General features: G+C 36.5%; 1 protein-coding gene across 2 annotated transcripts in view; it reads right to left on the bottom strand.

Moving 5' to 3' along the window:
• The window catches only part of UNC13C (unc-13 homolog C), a 565,259-nt gene that overhangs the window by 276,862 nt on the left and 269,143 nt on the right, over positions 1 to 19,254 (bottom strand). For both annotated transcript variants that reach the window (XM_034993923.1, XM_034993924.1), the window contains 2 exons: positions 17,682 to 17,845; positions 5,061 to 5,217 (listed from right to left, as the gene is read on the bottom strand). In XM_034993923.1, the coding sequence (XP_034849814.1) occupies positions 5,061 to 5,217; positions 17,682 to 17,845 (321 nt within the window). The remainder of the gene's footprint in view (positions 1 to 5,060; positions 5,218 to 17,681; positions 17,846 to 19,254) is intronic.

Here is a 19,254-nt window from a genome sequence, read left to right as displayed (position 1 = left end):
GAACTTATTTTGTATCTTTACTCTTGACTTTATTCAAATGTCTTTCCGGACCTAAGGTAGATCCCTACTACTTCTTGGACCTTGGAAAATACTACTCATCCCCAAAAGCTCTGTTCCTTTTGTCAAACTTTCATGGGCCCTGAAAAGAATCAATCACTTGCCCCTCTTCACTCTCAAAGCAAATTTGTAAGTATAACCTTCTTTGACACTAATCACATTTTGTGAGTGACTTATGGTTATCGCTACATAAGGTTATGTGACCATCCCATTAATTTCAGAGAGCAGAGGTCATCATTTATCTTTCAGTCCCTCCACTACCTGCTGTAGTGCCTTACGTGAGGTATCACATGAAAACATATTGAAAAGAACATATGTAATGACAAAGAAATATTTATTAGTATTAGCTTATTTATTTTTGCTGAACACTGGTTGGGTCAAAGAGGGTATACATGTTAGGGAAAAAAATGAACTAGATAAGTATTAATTTTACTAATAATTCATTATTTGCATTTTAAGATAACTCACTAAATAAATTTTCTAAAGACTTTTCTTTAAAGTTGAGATATTGAACCCCAACTTATGTTTTCTTCCTTTCCAACCCTCGATCTACCCATGGTGTTTTCCACACCCACGGGGATTTTTATCCAAAAAAGTTCTTTAATCTTGACTCCAAATAACCTTTTCACTCAATGGTGTGCTGCTAAATCATCTCTTCAAAAGAAAAATGCCTTGATTTTTAGCATTTGCCAATTTCCATGATGTTAGTATTCTCAATACTTCTGGTTTCAAGGACTGCTGTGTTCAACAACTAGCTTGTAGTATTCCTGAAAATCCAACAGTCACTGCCTATGAGCAGGTTTAAGTAAACTATAACTGTTTTATACTCAATTTTCAACAGTCTACTTCCAGAGCTACATCTTGGACCCAAGACTTCCCCTTTGAAATTTTAACTGAAACATATTATGTTCCTACCTAAATTTTTTGTCTCTGTCTCTCCTGGTGCAACTTCTCAAACCTAGACCCCATGGTGAAGCACTTCAACTTTTCTCTCAACAGCCTCATCTATGTACTAATTCACTCACCCTTCACTGCCTCTTTTCTACAAAATTTCAACCTGAAGTCAATCCAATCTTCGGCCATATCTGTTACATGAGCATCAGAATGCTGCAAAATTCTGAGAAAATCTCACAGCCACATGCATTGTTGTGACAATGTGATTTATGCTTCTCAACATCAAATGAGACCTTCAGTTTTACTAGGAATTCTTCTGACACGGACCTGAAGCATTTCTTTTTCTATTCCCTTTGGTAATGTATCCAAACCTGTTACAACCTCCTTCACCTCCTGCATCTGTATCATAGCCCCTGTCTTGTAGATGAGCATTTCCTGTTCTTGTAGACAACCACAGAGAAGATTAGGGAAATGGGGTGTGACATCCCAGCTTTTCACTTTAATATCAAAAGGTCAGAGTTCTCTGCAAGGACACTTACACTCTTCCTGAAATTTCAGAATGGAACTTGCCCTTTCTTATTCCAAAGAATGTCCCTGATTTTGTCTTCTTGACTACATTTCTTCTTTCTCCTCTGTGATGTCACGGCATCACATGTTCTCCCTTCGATAAATCTGCAACTTCACTGTCACAACTAGTCCCTTTCCTGATAATCTATAAACATGTTTCAATTTACCTTATTAAATAAAAACATCCCTATCCAACCAACCAGTAAAAATAAAATCTTTTTCATGACAATATCTTCCCTTGACCAAGCTTTCCCTTTTCAGTCCAGTTCCTTAACAAAATAGTCTGTTTCCTGAACCATATTCACCCTTTAATTCATATGTTTATTACAAAATTAACATAAGACAGTTTTACAATGTCAGTATAAAGATGAATATAAAGCAAAACAACAAAATATTAGCTGTCATCCCACCAAGTGGCTGTATCATTGGCATTTTGGCACATTTCCTTCCAGTCTTATTTCTAAACCAGTTGTGTGTGTTGTTTTCAATGTTGGAATTAGAATGTTTATAGAATTTAATTTTTTTTTTCATTTATCATTATATCATGGACAGTGCTCAATTTTATGAACTTTTCTTTAAAAACATGATTCTTAGTGATTGCATTATATTTTAGTGAATAAATGAAACTAATTTACACAACTATTCATCTATGCCATTCACTGAAGGACCCAACGAATTTAGGCTTCAATGTCAACTTCACTAAATAATTACCTCCTATTTCCCAAATTTAAAGGGGTCATTCCTTTCCCCATCTTACTTGAACTTTTTGCAACAGTTGACAGTCTTTATATAGATTCCTTTTCTCAAAATAGTTTTCCCTTGTCTTTCATAATATGACATTGTTTATCATTTTCATCCTATTTATCTAACCATTTTCCTCAAAAAAGTTTGCTTGTTCCTCTTCTTACACCCAAGTATTCTGTCCTTTTCACTTCATTCGTGAACATTTTTCATCCAAACCATGACCAAAAATAACAATTGTACACAAAAATGTCTGAATTGTAACAGTGATGGTTTTCTTTTCCTAAATATGTTTGTTTACCATCCTCATAAGTAAGAAAAGCTTTTTCCACTGGCTTATTATTTGTATACTCAAAATGTCTGGGTTATACCTTTGAGAAGGATGAAGGACCAATATAAAGGTGTTCTTAAGTCAGGAGCAACAGATCAGATTCAGAATTCAGGTAAATAAGAACCTTAGGCCCTAAGTTGGAGGTGGGAGACGTTATACTTAGGTATATCTGACTGAGCAAATAGCATTATTTTCAGTAGGTAGAGAAAAATACAGTCACATTTATATACCAAATCATCAATTTATCAAAATGTAGTTTGAGGAAAAAAATTCCTTTTTGGGGGGGCCCTCTTCTACAATAAGTTATTTGATTTACAAAATAAAGTTTTTTATAATCATGTTGTCACTGAAAAATAGTGAAATCAATTTGGTTTTTCTTCTTTGGGTCAGCAGGAAGTTCTATCTCATTTTCCTCCAGGTAGCTTTTATGATGGATATTAATCATATAGACACGTCTTCTTTTTCAGAGCTATAAAGGCTCAGTGTTCCACAAGGTTGGCTTATTCTCTCCAAGGTGCCCAGGCACAATATTAAAAGCAAAACAATTACATAACACTGAGTGCTTTATGTTACAGGTAAAATCTCAAGACAATCTTATTATCAAGATGAGGTTTTTATAAGAAAACCGTTCTGATGTTCTGTTATCGGTTATAACAGTATTTTGTTGAGTTGGCCAGTGAATGTTCTTTGGTCCTGGCTTTTACAAGACTCAATGTGTCTAAAAGAAGTAACTGATGGTATGCTGTTTATACTGTAGGTAGGGCAGGAGAGATGAAATCCTCATACCTAATATTTATAGAGCATTTTCAACTTTTACAAACTGGCTTATTATATTTTACTTCATTTGCTTTTCATCTTCGTTTTGAGAAACACATTAGAGAGGTATTTGTTATCTTCATTGAGCAGATTGAGAAACTGAGGCTAGAATGACTGGACTGGCTTGCTAAATTTGAATACAAACTCAAATCCCATGACTCCTAACCCAGATAGTGTTTTCTTCTACTAGCACTTAATTTGATTTGTCATTAAATAATAATTACTTTTTCTTTTGATTCATTCCAACTCATCTCACATGCCTCACATGCATTTTCTTTCAGATGAAAAGGACAGGAAAAGAGTATACACAGCAGCATATTTTCCCCCTACTGACATCACACACTTTTATTTGCTGAGTCTCATTTGTCTCTACTCTATGGCACATATCCCAAAATTTAATTTCTAACAACATAATAACAAAAATCTATTCAGTGAACCCATTTGGAAGTACAGGGGAAAAAGTAACTATGTTGCCATGAAAATGTCATTCTCCTACAATGGATCTTAGTTTCATGTATACACACACACGAGAATAAGAATACCGGTCTCATAGGGTTATTGAACAGAGCTACTGCCAACCAGGTACCTGCCCTAGTCAAAATTGTGGGAATCTCTCCAGACAGCTTTCCCTTTCCTTCCCTGTCCACATCACCAAAGACACCAAGTGCTGTTGATTCTATGCCATGAAAAACTATACAGTTTGTCCTTCCTTCTCCATCTTCACTAATTTTGTCTTAGTTTTGATCTGCACAATTATACTGCGGTTACTATTAATTTATATCTGATTTCCAGTCTTGTCAATTTCAACTTAATGAGGCTTATAGAGAATGAGTTCCAGTGACAGGTGCAACAGCTAAATACTTGAGTTTCCTTGGGATACCTGCATTTCTATTTTTCATTGTATCCTTGGTGCATTTGAATACTTCAGATGGACAGTCTTAATTAGGTACAGATAGCTCTTAAGACTCTTTATACACCTACTATGTTTCACTTAGAAGATGTGCCGATATCTAGCAACACCAGTAAAAACCAATCGGAGGTATAAATGGAGCCTAATAGACTCCAGAGAAGTCAACCAAACTCACTTTTACCAGGGAACAGCATCTGAAATGGTGAATCCTAAATCTGCATACATGGAGAAAGTCCTATAAAATCCCACTACACTTTCAGAAAATTTATGTGTGTCCTCATTGGAAAAGGTCATTCCAGATAGGAAGACTTAATTCCATGAAGATGCCTACTGACTGCCAAAGTTATTTTACAGGGTATGTTTCCAATGAACTTTTAGCTTTCGCCCATTATACTAAAAGATATTCCCTAAAAGATGCGCCTCCTGCAGTAAGATTCCAAGAATATCTGGAATCCAAAGTATGTTGAAAATGTAACTCCCAGGGGGCGCTTGGGTGGCTCAGTCATTAAGCGTCTGCCTTGGGCTCAGGTCATGGTCCCAGGGTCCTGGGATGGAGCCCCGCATCGGGCTCCCTGCTCAGTGGGAAGCCTGCTTCTTCTCCCTTTCACACTTCCCCCTGCTTGTGTTCCTTCTCTCGCTGTTTCTTCCTCTGTCAAATAAATCAATAAAATCTTAAAAAAAAAAAAAAAAAGAAAATGTAAGTCCCATAAGTTAGTAGGAATTTGAAAGTCCAAAAATACTTACACCAAAGTTGGTAGCGGCAAATCGATCTGAGGCAGAAACCTGTACATTTGTTGAAATTGTTGTGTGAGCGTAGAAAGCATTTATATTCGCCAACAAGGTGCTCATGACAGCAGGGACACCAGGGCACATGTATTTAGAAGACAAACATGAGAAGTGCCTACAAGACAAAAACATTGAGCACTTTAAATAAACATAAACCAATGAATTCATGTAACTGTGCCCTCTAATGTCAGCGATTAATTCCTTAACTACATCTTTGAAAAAGAGAGAAAACTCCCACAGTCTCTACTAAATGAAAGAGAAAGCAATCTCAGCTTTTAAAAATTTCTCATTCACAAATGTGAAGTGGCTTAATTAGAATGCGATCTGTCAAAGGGATGAGTGCAGAATTCCCTTCAAGTGTGGGAGTGTTGTGTGAACACACCGAAAGTGCAATTTCCAGTGGAATCCAGCATTGTTGGAAAACAATTACATGGGAGTCTCCCCTTCTCCAGCAACTATGCTGTCACTTACTTCAGTTCCTGAAATGCTCTATTTCAACCAGAATACCCTTTCATTCTTGTATTCCTATCACACTGATGAAGCAAGAGGCTCCCTTTTCATCACACGTCTACTGAGCAAGTGAACTTAACATCTGACTTGAGTCCAGTTTCTGGACTTTTGTCATTAGAATACCTTCCAGAAGCAGTTCTGTTTTCCTAGCATTTTGCTGCAACCACGATTTAATAAGGGAAACAGACGAATAGTGAGGACAGATTGAATTATGCAAGCTCAATGCTTAAAGACCATTTCTTTTAAACCTTGAATAATAGTATCACAGACATCAGAGGCATCAAGCGTTCAGTTCTGTTACTTCTCTCAAGAAAACCTGTTTCATTTGAACTATAACAAAAGACTTGGAAATTGAAAGCACAGCTTATGATAAAAGTGAAAAGATAAAATGCAGAGGAAAGAAATCTTCAGTATGTAATCTAATCCTATTTTGCTCTCATACGTCAGTAATTTATCCTCCACTTAGGCATCTCTGAATTCTGTATTACTGAACTCAAACATGGAATGTACAAACATAAATGCCCTGAATGACACCTTAAAAGAAATGGAGGATAGTCCTGGAAATGGTGGTTTCTCTTAGATCTCAGCCACGCCACTCATGCAGCTTGTTATGATACTAGCTGATAAAAGTAGGTCTAAGTTTTAAACATGGATCTTTGAGGATTACCAATAACAAAGCATGTCATGGGAGTTGCATGATGTTTTCCTATTTAACCCTAGAAATACATCATCACCGATTGCTTCTTTTAGGTAAATGATACCTATTTTGACTTTATTATACACTAATTATATGTATTAAGAATATCACAAATAATATAAAGATATTAAACATAGAAATTAAAAAACTCCTAACATTATATATCTTTTTTTTTTTTGAGCAATTCACAAATAATGAAATTTGTTAGACCCAAAGTTAGAGGTTAAGAGTTGTGCAATATGCAAGAACTAAATGCACTGGTACAGGGGATGGCACAAGGAAACTAAACATACCTAGGGGGAACAAGAGTTATAGAAACATCAGTTGTCAAAATAAATTGGTAAGAAACTGAAAGACCAGAAGTTTATTATCCTGAACATGCATTATGTATTTAAAGGGATATTGGAGGTCACCAGGATGAACAATCTTGTTCTTGGTTTTAAAAAAAGGATCCATGTCTCCCTAATGCAGCTGAGTATTACACAGTATTTAAATCTGCTAGCCACCACCCTCTGATTTTTGGACCCCAATGAGATTGGTAACAGTTTAGAAGGGTCTGTAAGCAGAAATAATGGAGAAACAAATATTCTGAAGGTGCTTCTAGTGTGAATTCTGTAGGTGAAATTGAAAGTTTTATAATGAAGATGACACAATTATTGAATGATGTTCATTGCTTATAAGCCAAGTGAGGGGAAAAATGAGCATAATATGGGAAGGCTGGGGATATAAACAAGCTTGGTATAGGATATAGGATATTCTCTGGGAAATTTGGGCTCTACCAACCTAAAATTGCTAGGGTTCACTGTACACAATATTTTTTTCCCATTGTGTCTTGGTTTTTTCTCTTCCATTCCCCTGGAATATATCTTTTACCTATCTGTGACAGCAAGCCCTGTGCTTGGTTTGGCTATCTCTGAGTCATGCATTAATTCTTAGCCCAGCCTCACTTTGAGACCCACCAGGGCACAATATGCACATTCGAACTTACTCTCCCTTAGCACTCTGTTTGGCTTTTCTCATAACTTCTGCATAATTGTATTACATCTCTTGTGTGACTAATTCTTTCCATTAGTCTATAAGTGGATTCATTACTATATATCCAATGCCTAACACAGCATCTCACATTTAGACATGTTAAATAAATATTTATCGAACCAAATTCTAGGGACACTAAACTCTTTACTCTTCTATGGCCATTACATGAACTCTAATCCTCAAGACCTTGGCTCAGACATTCCCCTCTGATTTCTCCTCTGTGGGCTCACCACTACTGGGCTCCAATCAGCCTTTGAACCTGTGTCCTCCATCTCCGGGCCTCCTAACTTCCTCTATCCAATGGATACTTCTGTAATAACACCCAAACTATTGGAGTTTAGGCAATATAAGTTTAAAACCATCTCTCTTAAGAGAAAGAATATCTTTCTCTTAATTTATCTTCTTCCTTCTCTCTTCAATGTTGTGTATTACTTGCACATGTATCTGTTCCTTTCAGCATGTGTCTAGTTCATGCTTGGTTATCTTAATTCAGCCTGCCTCTAGCATAGTGTTTTCTTATACATAGGAGTTGACCAATGTTTATTAATGAAAACAAAAACAATATGAGCCAAAGTTATTTATGTAGAGTTAGCGTATACAGGACGGTTGGTTACCTTGAGTATGACAGTTCTCAAAACGGATAATTGCTTTGTAAACATTTGTTGAAGTGCATAACAGTTAACAGTAATGATGACAATAACTTTGAAGGCTAATAGCATTCTGCTTATAACCGCTATATATTTAAAATTTTCCAGAGCATTAGGCATGTATTTATCTTAGAGGATAGACAAAAATACTTTACTTTGATTTAAATTTAACTGAGATAATTTCTGGGGTATGATGGGAGGTAGCTAGCTGCATATGATTCACCCCTTGAAACTTCCCATGGAAATATCTGAGAAAAACAAAAAAGAAAGTCAAGTCATAAAAGCACTAGGCATTAGAGTACCAATCAAAGATTTCCCAGTATCTGGGAGGACTTTGCCTAACTTTAGGGCAGCTGGCTAGATTGAGAGATGTTCAGTGGCTGACTAAACTCCTAAAATATTAACCTGACTAGAGAGGAAATGGGAAGATATTTCTAGCAAACATACACTGTAGACCCTGTATCTAAGATTGGGGCGTAGGCTGCTGGCCAGCAAGGCTATCAATCACTTCCCTATTCCATGCTAATGGCTTCTCAAGGCAGTAAAGAGCTGCCTCCTGTTTCCCACACCTACTTACTCTATATCCATTAAAGAGTATACAGCTCCCAAGATTGTAATACAGCTTGTGTAACAGGGAATAGGCAATGGGCTTTGAAGCTAGTTAGAAAAAAATGGCTGGAAGAACACTGGGAACAGTATATCCTGGGGATTATATATAATCTCTAATGTTTTACTTCCAGCAAGAGTTCACAGCTTGTTTAGATTATCCAGGGGGTTAAAAAATCCAGTTCTTATACATGGAGAACCCACCAATAGGAGCGGGTAAATATATTTTCCTAATCTAAAGGAGAGCTGCATTTAAATAAAGTCATGGGAAAGAGGGGAACATTTTTAGAGGCTTGGCTTCCAGTTTAAGGTCTTTAAGTGAATACTGACAATACCCAGGTGGTCAACAAATACCGATTCAAAAGAACCCTGTAAGTTGCCAAACAAGCAAGATGCAAATATCTTTACATATTATTTTAACATATGAAAGTGTATAACCTATATTAGTCTTTAAAATACTATTAAACAAGATTTTTACAGAAGAAGTCAACAACAAATCACCCATAAAATGTTTTTTCTTTCAAAGTTTTATCATAGACCTACTAGTTTCTGGTTAATGTGTAGATGCAAAAAAAAAAAAAAAAAAAATTACCATAAAATTACTATAAAATAGATACCACCTTGATTTCACTAAATAAAATATATTGAGTTAATTTTGAAGATATTAATGGAATGATTTTTGGCTCATAACTCTGTAAGGCAAAATACAGAGATGAGAATGGTGAAAATGTGGAAATCAAAGGAGAACAATGAGAAAAACCCAGTATTTCATTTAATGCTACTTTTCATCTCATCAGAAACTTTACATCAGTTTTAATATCAAATTAGCCTTACAATGGTGTTTTTCTTGTGAGCTAATTAAAATTGTAAGCAATAAAATTTTCATTGTCTGGTAAAAGGAAGAAGGTAAATAAAGTCATAAATATGGTCCTCCTTAATTTGGTTGGAATTAAATTGAACACGTCTCAACATACCTAAAAATTAAAGATACAATAATTGTCACTTCTTAGAACTTACGTTAAAATGTTCTTCTTAAAACTAGTGACTCCAGAGTTAATCGGGAGTTGGAATACTAAGAATAAAGGTGTAAGCATTTGAAAAAAAAAGTTTATGCATTTTATATTAATTTTAAAAATAAAGCATTAAAATTCAGAATTTTCAGGTCACTCCTATGAATATAATCTTTTCCCTATTGGTTAAAAAAAAAAAAAACCTGTCTTTTTTCTTTTTTTCTTTTTTTGAGAAGGAGAAAGAGAGAGAGAATCTTAAGCAGGCTCCACACCTAGTGCAGAGCCAGATGAGGGGCTCACTCTCACAACCCTGAGATCATGACCTGAGCCGAAATCGAGAGTTGACCCTTAACCAACTGAGCCACCCAGGAGCCCCTACCTGTTCTTTCCTAGAAACTGTGAATAGGATCATGGTAAGTTACAAATGGTACCAAACAACAGTCACACTGAACTTGCCATTTCACATTCACTTTTTAACCTAAATGGTAAATGATTAGGCAGTCAATATAATCAAAAAAATATTAAGCATCAAAGTACACATTTCTTAGATGATGAAAAGAAAGAAAAAAAGAGACTTATATTTCGAAGAAGAGTAAGTATTAATCAGGGTTAGTGGCTACACTTCTTGGGAACCTTGAAAAGAATAGCAAATTGCTTTTTTGGTATGTGGGGTAGATAGAAGGATTCACGGTGGCCAATTTAGAGTTATAGGTATCACGGCATAAGCATGATTCACTGTAATCCTAGCTCTGTTCTGTGACCTTAGAAAAGTAACTTTATCACTCCTAGATTCAGTTTCTCCATCTCTGAAGGGAAAAGATCTAATCCTTCCAAGCTTTAACATGCTATGCATCTCTGAATACAGATAATTGGTTGTGTCCAGCCATAAACATTACTTCCTCCCACTATCAACATTTGATTCTATTGGAGCCCATGGTTAATAGGGATGGCCAGAAAACAGGGGACAAGGGAGTCATTTGCAGGCATCCTTTGCTGGTTGGTAGCAGATAACAGGCTTCTACATAGTGTTCAATTTGCAAAGCACTTCCCTCTGACTTTCTGTGTGCCTCTTCTCTATGTGTGGTTATTGCCAAGGTGAAGTTTCTTGCTTCTAAGCATCTCCTTGAAAATCAATTCCTTTTAAAGGCTGTAGTTTCAATGCTACTTACATTGTTCTAGGAGGGAGAGGGAAAACAGGATTTAAAGTACAATTAGCAATTTAAAACGACTGAACAGATCCTTGCAGCAAACCACCCCTTCAAAAAGTACACCTTCAAATAAAATAGGTCGAAAAGCATGATTGTAATCTCTGAAAATGCTAACATTTCCTGACACAGACACGATTGAAAACAATGGATTAATAATGTTTAAATCCCCTGACTTCGCTTTTTGAAGAAAATGGGGTTAGTGTCAAACCAATTTAACAAATGGAATTTCAGCTTCATTGGAAAAGTTAGAGTAACAAACTCAAAAAGATGATGCTTAAATTGCCAACAATGAGACAGTTACTGGCATGTTTTCAGCTAAAGCAATTGCTACAACATTATCAAGCATTGATTCTCAAATATTATTGGCAAAATGTTGGGAAGTCATGTGTATTTCAATTTATAAATCCGGATTCAGTTCACTTGTCATTGTTCATAGATATCACGATGGGGGTGGGGGGGGGACAATCATCTAACTCACCTGCCTTTTTAGAGACAATTGTCCCTAATCACATCATCTTGTGGTTTTCAAGGGATCGAAATGCCTTTGATTCAAAAGATTTAAAGATCAATTTTTTTTTGATAAAAACAAGAGCAAAGTGATTGGAAGGAAGCACCATAAAGACAATAATAATTTTTAGATCCTTTGGAGATTTCAAGAAACAATACAAGATGAAAGGAAAGACTATCTGTAGTCCCAATGTCAGAAATACACTACAACAGTATTTATCACATTTGCTCCCTAAAATCCAAATTAGCATGCATTTCAGTGATTGCGTACATGCTTGTCACTAAGGAGGGGGTCAAACACTTAAGGAACCACTTCTCTTTCGGTGAAAAGCATCATAACTTTTCATAAATGCTATGGATTGCTGGAATTCAACTACAGAGATTTTGAGTGTGAGGCAGTGGTGGGAGACAGGAAAGGAAGGAAATATGTAGGGTTTAGAGGAATGGTGGAAGCTGAAGAGCAAGTAAGGCTGGGACCCTCAGACTGACCATCAGCTTTCTCTGACACCTCTCTTCATCTGTGCCTGGATTTGGTCCCTTCATGTCTATGCTCTTACAGTACCCATGTACACCTCAATTACGCTGTCTTCTTGTTAATTTCTTCTTCCTCTTTGCTCTAGATTAGGAACTCACTAAAGCAAGAGATATCTTTTACTGCTGTATCCCAATGCCCTGTATAAGTCCTCATACTTAAATACTCAGAATGTCTGTCAGATAAATGAATTGTATCTTCTGGAATGGGGAATCCATGAGAGACTGGATCTTGACTTCTTGTTTGCTGATGTATTCTTAGTGCCTAAAAAACTCCTTGGCACATGGTAGGCCCTCAATAAATATTTCTTACAGGAATGAGTGATTCGTTCATCAATTATGCAGCACTCTCTTTAGAAAGCAGGCCCACGGCTCAAGCAGCTAAAACAGACTAGTGCCTTTAAGATAAACTATATCCCAATAGTTCTAGTTCAAATATAAATTCAATTAAGAGGGCCAGTACCAAAGTAAAGGTTGTTTGTTAAGAACACCAAGGTGAAAAACACTGACTAAATGCATTTCTCACTTGGTATTACAGATGCATGACCATAGTCTAATGAAATCTCAGATTCTGTGAGACACCTGGGCTTCATTTTACAATAAATGGCTCATTAAACACTAAGTTAAAATGTATTTGATTGACAGAAATCACCTCCAGAGGACAATTAATCCCTGATGCTGACATGGAATTCCCTGCATGTGTTTAGGGGTGAACAGCAAGTCTGTCAGAACGTTTTTAAGAGCATTTATGTTTGCACAGATAGATAAAAAGCATCAAGGACTCTCAAAATTCTCATGATGAAAACAGACTCTATGCCCAACATCACGATGCAAAATATGTAAAATGCTCCTTTGGAAAGGAAACAGACTCTCATTCTTGCTATCATATATTGGAAAATTGCCCCTTTTTTTTTTTGAAAGATGGATTTACCATGTGGGAACAAATCCTCCTGGTCTTGATCAATCGGCTGTCCAAATGGGAAAATTATAATCCCTTTCTCCTCCCTCATGCATGTTCCAAAACAAAGAATATATTTTTATGCAACAAACTGGGCCAATAAATTGTGCCCTTATAGAAAATGTTTTGTGGTAAAAGGAGAGAGATTTACAATAAGCAGGAGGTACCTTAGAGGACTGGGAAGTTCAGTATTAATATTCAGATTATTTACCAGCAAAACAGATTCAACCTCCTTCTTATGATGAGAAATACACATGAGGAAAATGTAATAACATACAACCAGACTCTCTGGCTTAATACCCATTTCTCCTTTATTTCTGCTCCAAATCCATCTTCAAAGAAATGGGAGTAGGCTTAAAAGAAACCTGCAATCTCCACTAAAAACAGGAAGATTATGAGGTTACTTGGGGATTTGGCTAAGCATAAGTAGACTTTAAAAACCAAAAACTGAGTTTGATTTGTTTCTCTGATCAAATCATATCTAGGAAAGCCCACAGAAATTAAGCAGTTTTGTCCTTTCCCAAATTTGTAAATTCCCTTACTATGTAGACAGGACATCTGTTTCTTCCTTGAAGCTGCGTTCCCCAACTTTGTGTTTTTAAAATTAAGGGAAATACTTCTGAGGTAAGTCTGACATATGTAGTTCTAGGTTTTGCTGTTGTTGCTTGGTTGGTTTTCTGGATCCCCTGAAGCAAAGTTTCAAGACAATAGGAAAATACCACTGATCCAAAAGGCAACCAATTTAAATTTGAAGATATAGCTGGTTATTCATAAATTCTTTTTTAAAAATTGTGTTACTCATTGGCCAACAATCGGTTAGGAGTCAATATACAATTCAGTTACAGGAGTATCGCTTGGAAAATATGGTAAAAAAAAAAAAAAATCCCTGAAAGGTTACATTTCAACACCTAACAGAAGAATGTCAGTACTCTGATACTTCTCTAAATTATTATAATCAATCAATATGGTATGCTCTAAAACATTTATAAGGTAAAATAGATAATGTACACCAGCTTACTCTTTCAAGTTCCATTTTGCATGCTTTTGGCAACTGTGAACTTTGTTTCTTAAGATCTATTTATTTGAAAGAGAGAGGCAGAGAGTTTGTGTGCAAGTTGGGGGAGGGGGAGAGGGAGACAAAAAATCCCAAGCAGACACCCCACTGAGTGTGGAGCCCTACACTGGGCTGGATCTCAAGACCCAGGGACCATGACCTGAGCTGAAACCAAGAGTAGGACACTTAACTGACTGAGCCACCCAGGAGCCCTGGCAACTGTGAACTTCTGACATGAAGAAATACGCCAGGAGAAGTTGAGAATAAACACTTCTACTTCTGATTCATTCAGTTAAAAATATGTACTGAGTTTCTATCATGCACCCAGAATATTTTATAAGGTAGTAATAAAACTTACAGCTGTTGGATTCAATATATCAACTTGTAAATCTTTGAACAGAATTCAAGTGCTCCTCTAAGTGACACCATTCTACCATCTCTCTTAAACTAGATTACACATGTAATTATAATATTAACATATTGATATAAAATGGGTACAGGTGTATTTTTCTATAAAAACTATTTCAACAACTAATGATCATCAACGGATAGTAAATAAAGAGATCATATTTATGTTGGTAGTCAAATTTTTTAGGAGTTAACAGACTGTCAAACAACAGGAATATTTTTTATTCTGGTGAGATGGTAAAATTTGTACTGTTAAAGCAAAATTGCACTGGACATAATGAAATAGGCCAGGAAAATTTTATTCAAGGGTGTGCAGTAGGGAAGAGAAATCAGAACTCAGTCCAACCTCAAGTCCACTGACATAACAGATGGGGACATTTTTAAGGGCTGAATTGGAAGGGGCAAGAGCTAGAGTTGGGGGAATCCTAGTCACCTGTGCTTGCTAATTGGCATTACCCCCCAAAAAAGATAAACTTTCTCTTATAATCATGACCCAAGATAGTATTACAACGTGGAGCAAGGTACCTGTCCAAATTAGGCTCCTACCCCACAATAGAGACTGGGCGACAGGGGTCTATACTCCTTGGTGATTGCATTTGAAAGGGATGCCTGCCAGGTCCTTGAGAAAGCTAGTCCTGGGTTGTAAAACTGCCAAGAGGCTTTCAAAAAATTATAATTCAAAGAATTTACCATTATAATTTTTCTAAAGTAAATGTTGTAAGAAAAGGGAAGTCAGGGACCTCTGGGTTTAAGACTTCTGGATTTTGTAAGGGCCAAGGTGAGAGGGAGGTCAGGGGCCTAGACGTAAGTAAGAAGTCTAATGTACACCAGCTTACTCTTTCAAGTTGAGGGAAATGTTAAGGCCATGTTGGTCAGTACTCAAAGCTGAAAGAAACATTTAATAAATAAAAGTATCAATATCAGGGGCACCTGGGTGGCTCAGGTGGTTAAGGGTCTGCCTTTGCCTCAGGTCATGATCTCCAGGTCCTGAGATTGATCCCCCATGTCGGGCTCCCAGCTCAGCAGGGAGTCTGCTCCTCCCTCTCCCTCTCCCCCTGTTGTGCTCTCTCTCTCAAATGAATAAATAAAAAATAAATGAAAACATCAGTATCAAATCAAATGTATAACCAGAAGTAGATACAGTTGATCCTTGATACAGGGGTTAGTTAGGGTCACTGATCCCTGCACAGTCAAAAATCCACATATAACTTTTGACTCCCCCAAAACTTAACTAGGAGCATACTACTGACTGTGACATACATATTATTTACATAAACAGTCATAAACACGTATTTTGTGGGTTATATTATATGTATCCTTAGAATAAGCTAGAGAAGAGAAAGCATTAAGAAAATCATAAGGAAGAGAAAAATACATTTACAGTACTGTAAAAAATCTGTAATCTGTAAGTAGACCAACAACAGTCCAAAACCCTTGGTGTTCAAGGGTCAACTACATAATCTACTGTATTTTGTTATCATCAAAGTGCATTTCTCAATTTATTACCAAAAAAGAAGACATGTTTTCCCTTATGCCTCTCTGCCTTGCTTTCACTCTTTAGACCAGCAGTTGGCAATCTAAGTCCACTGCCAAAACCAGCCCATAGTGTTCGTTTTTAAAATAAAGTTTTATCAGTACATGACCATGCCCACTTGTTTACTTAATATCTATGGCTGCTTTTGCACCTGGAGTGCAGAGTGGAGCAGTTGTGACAGAGACTATAGGACCCACAAAGCTAAAAATACTTACTATGTGGCCCTTCATAACTATAGGCTCATATGCAGGTCACTTGATACCAAAGAAGTATCCAAAAATACCTTCTTGTTACTGTTTACTTAAGTCAAAGGTAAGAGAAAAATACAAGCGATAAAATGAATAAAGGATGATCTTCCTCTTTTAAGCTGTCATACAGTTACCCTTTTTCTATATTAACATGATTATGCTTCTCAGAATATAGGAAACATGGCAAAGAAGTAATGTGACATCAGCTCACAGAGATATTTTGGAATAAATTTAACTTGATCCTTTCTTTTATTGATATTTTTTCCAGAAGCAGGCTCTTCATTGCTGTTGCTTCACTGTTGTCTTTTTTAACATAGTTTATTTTAGACTGTTAATCATAGTTGCATTTTTATTGTGCTCAATTTGGTGTGAGGTATTCTGAATTATAGCCAATGACATGGGACAGAGCAGATGACAAAGTCACAGGATTCCATTATGGCTGCCCAGTTACAAAATAGGTTGCCTCAAAAGGAGTGTGTTGTTGCTGTATATGCACAAGCAGAGAGATGATGACCATAAGTAATGGATGCAACAACAGGATTTCTAATCTGGAGAAAGGTTCAATTGCATGACCCCTAAGTTCCTTTTCACCTCCATAATCTATAAGTCTTTATTATTTAGATTTAGGACATTCTGTTGACTAAAAAAACATACAATTGATCAAAAAAATTTTAAATGTAGTCTTACATAGAATGTTCTAGATTTATGCTAAGAACAGTAAACTTTGAAAAAGAGCATTGATTTTGGTCCAATCCACATCCATCATTCAGATGGTTGAAAATGACTATCTGGGCCAGCTTCTATTTGGTTGACATGAAAATATGATCTGATCCTTAATATAAAAGCACAGTTTTCTAATAAACATAAATAGTTTACATATTATATATGGTATATATCTGAACAAGATGCATTTATATACTTAGACCAGGTTTCAAAGGTAAACTGTAGGCAAGGAATAACACAATTCTAAACCCTTACCAAAACTCCTCAGTAAGGGTCACTTCCATAGAACCCATTTACTGCAGTACATGTGTTCTCAATAAATCTTGGTTTTGAAATAGTAGCACCGCTATAAATATAGGAAGGAAGAATATGCAGCCTATTGTTTGGGTCAAGACAGTGTCATGGCTCTGGATGCGTGTCTCTGACACCAACAGACTCTGTAAAGTTGGACGATGCACTTCCATCATCAGGCTTTAGTTTCCTCAGATATCAAATAAGGTATTGGTTCTCAAACTTCAGAGTTTATAAGAAGCATCCAGAGGGCTTATTAAATTACACATCACTGGGCCCCACTCCGAGAGTTTCTGATTCAGTAGGTTTGGAGTAGGGTGGAGAATTTGCATTTTGCAAGTTCCCAGGTGTTGCAAATGCTGTTTCTCAACAGAGCACACTATGAGAACAAAATAAGGTTTGGGAAGAAATGGTTGTAGCGAATTTCCAAATCCTTAACACTTTATAGCTGTGAGAGAGCGTAGCCAGCACCAAATGGGCACATTCAAATGTAACTGACTTTGTAATCAAGATTTCATTTGAATTAGAAGAAAGGAGATGAATGCTTTTCTTTCTTTTTCTTTAGATTTCAACAGAGATTTTCGAACACTGTACGAGTTTTAGAGTACTTACGTCATAGCTTGATAAATGGATTCAATCCCATAACGCATGGCAAATTCATCGACTATTTCTTGGGAAGCATCATCAAAGAAAACCTTCCAGGCTTCCTCCCCTTTGACCTCTGGGATTTTCACTCCACCATTAGACTTCACTTCAGTCAAGTAATGGAAGAGATTCTAAAAGTAAGTGGTTTTCAATTGTTCAGTAATTCCTCAGAATAGGCCAGAAATATGTAACTGTAACTCTCAGTAATTTATATTTGCATTGTGATTGCATCTAATGTTTCATCAGCATATAGAAGCAATAGGAATATATTGGATTTTTATTCTAACTCATCTCATATTTATGCAAATTGGTTTTATTTCTGCCTATGTCTACACAGAATCAAAGATTCAGATGTTTCATACGTACCAATTCATTGTAGAAGGAAGTATAAGTTTTTGTATGTTAACATTTCTACATGCTAGAACATATTTTGCACTCATGGGCTCTGAATAAACTATAAGGCCCTGGATGAATACTGTGATTTTGGCTATGTTAATACAGAATTCTAGTATATAAAGGGCTTTGACTGTGAAACGGTAGGAGTCAGAGCTATGCATTGAGGTTAAAATGAATGTTTGAGAATTCTGTAATGAAGTAAAAATCACTACATACAATTTCTTTTTGCTTTTAACAACTTTGGGAACTGCTATATGGATGCAGCCTAGGTCACTAAAGGATCCTTTCTTGAATTTAATTCTTTTTGGTTCTTGGACTAGCAGAAAAGGACTCTGAAAAGCAAAGTATATTGCTGTTCCTCTGATCCCAAATATTCTCTGTCCAAACTATAAGGCCAGAGTTGGCTCTCCATCCTGCCAGTTCAGGGATTACTATTTATTGATTTGAAAACTGAACCACCTTTCTTAAAGAAGTAGTATCACTGGCCAGATTGGAGTCAGGAACTTAAGCTTGGGTCCCATATCTAATTATGTGTAAGGTGTAAATGATTTAAATACTGTTCCCCATTCATTCTTTAGTAAAATGGAAGTGCAAATAATTCCACACATAAATTTTCATAGATACCTTTAGGAAAGATTATATGCAAAGAGCAAATATTCTGTTATCTTTTTCTACCTTAGGAAGGTATTTTCTTCTCCACCTCTCTGAACATGGGGAAAGGTACCTTCCTCAGCTTCACCTCTTATTTTCTGATACATGGAACAAGAGTCATTTTTATCAGAGACAGGCTCTGGGGACAGCTCTAAGCTCTTAGATGCAAAGCATCCAATAGAAACAAAAGACTATGTGTCTGGGGCGCCTGGGTGGCTCAGTCATTAAGCGTCTGCCTTTGGCTCAGGTCATGATCCCAGAGCCCTGGGATCAAGCCCCGCATTGGGCTCCCTGATACGCGGGAAGCCTGCTTCTCCCTCTCTCATTCCCCCTGCTTGTGTTCCCTCTCTCGCTGTGTCTCTATCAAATAAATAAAATCTTAAAAAAAAAAAAAAAAGACTATGTGTCTGTATTCTACACTGAGGTGATTCTGCCCTTTGGATTCAAACTGGGTAGTCTAACCTCTAAGCCAACCAAGCCTGACTTTTGGAGC

The sequence above is a fragment of the Mirounga leonina genome, unplaced genomic scaffold (assembly GCF_011800145.1).
Source record: "Mirounga leonina isolate KUSES-001 unplaced genomic scaffold, KU_Mleo_1.0 Mir_91, whole genome shotgun sequence".
NCBI classification, from domain to species: Eukaryota; Metazoa; Chordata; class Mammalia; order Carnivora; family Phocidae; genus Mirounga; species Mirounga leonina.
Note: the sequence above shows the minus strand (reverse complement) of the source record. Positions and strands in the feature narration are given on the sequence as shown.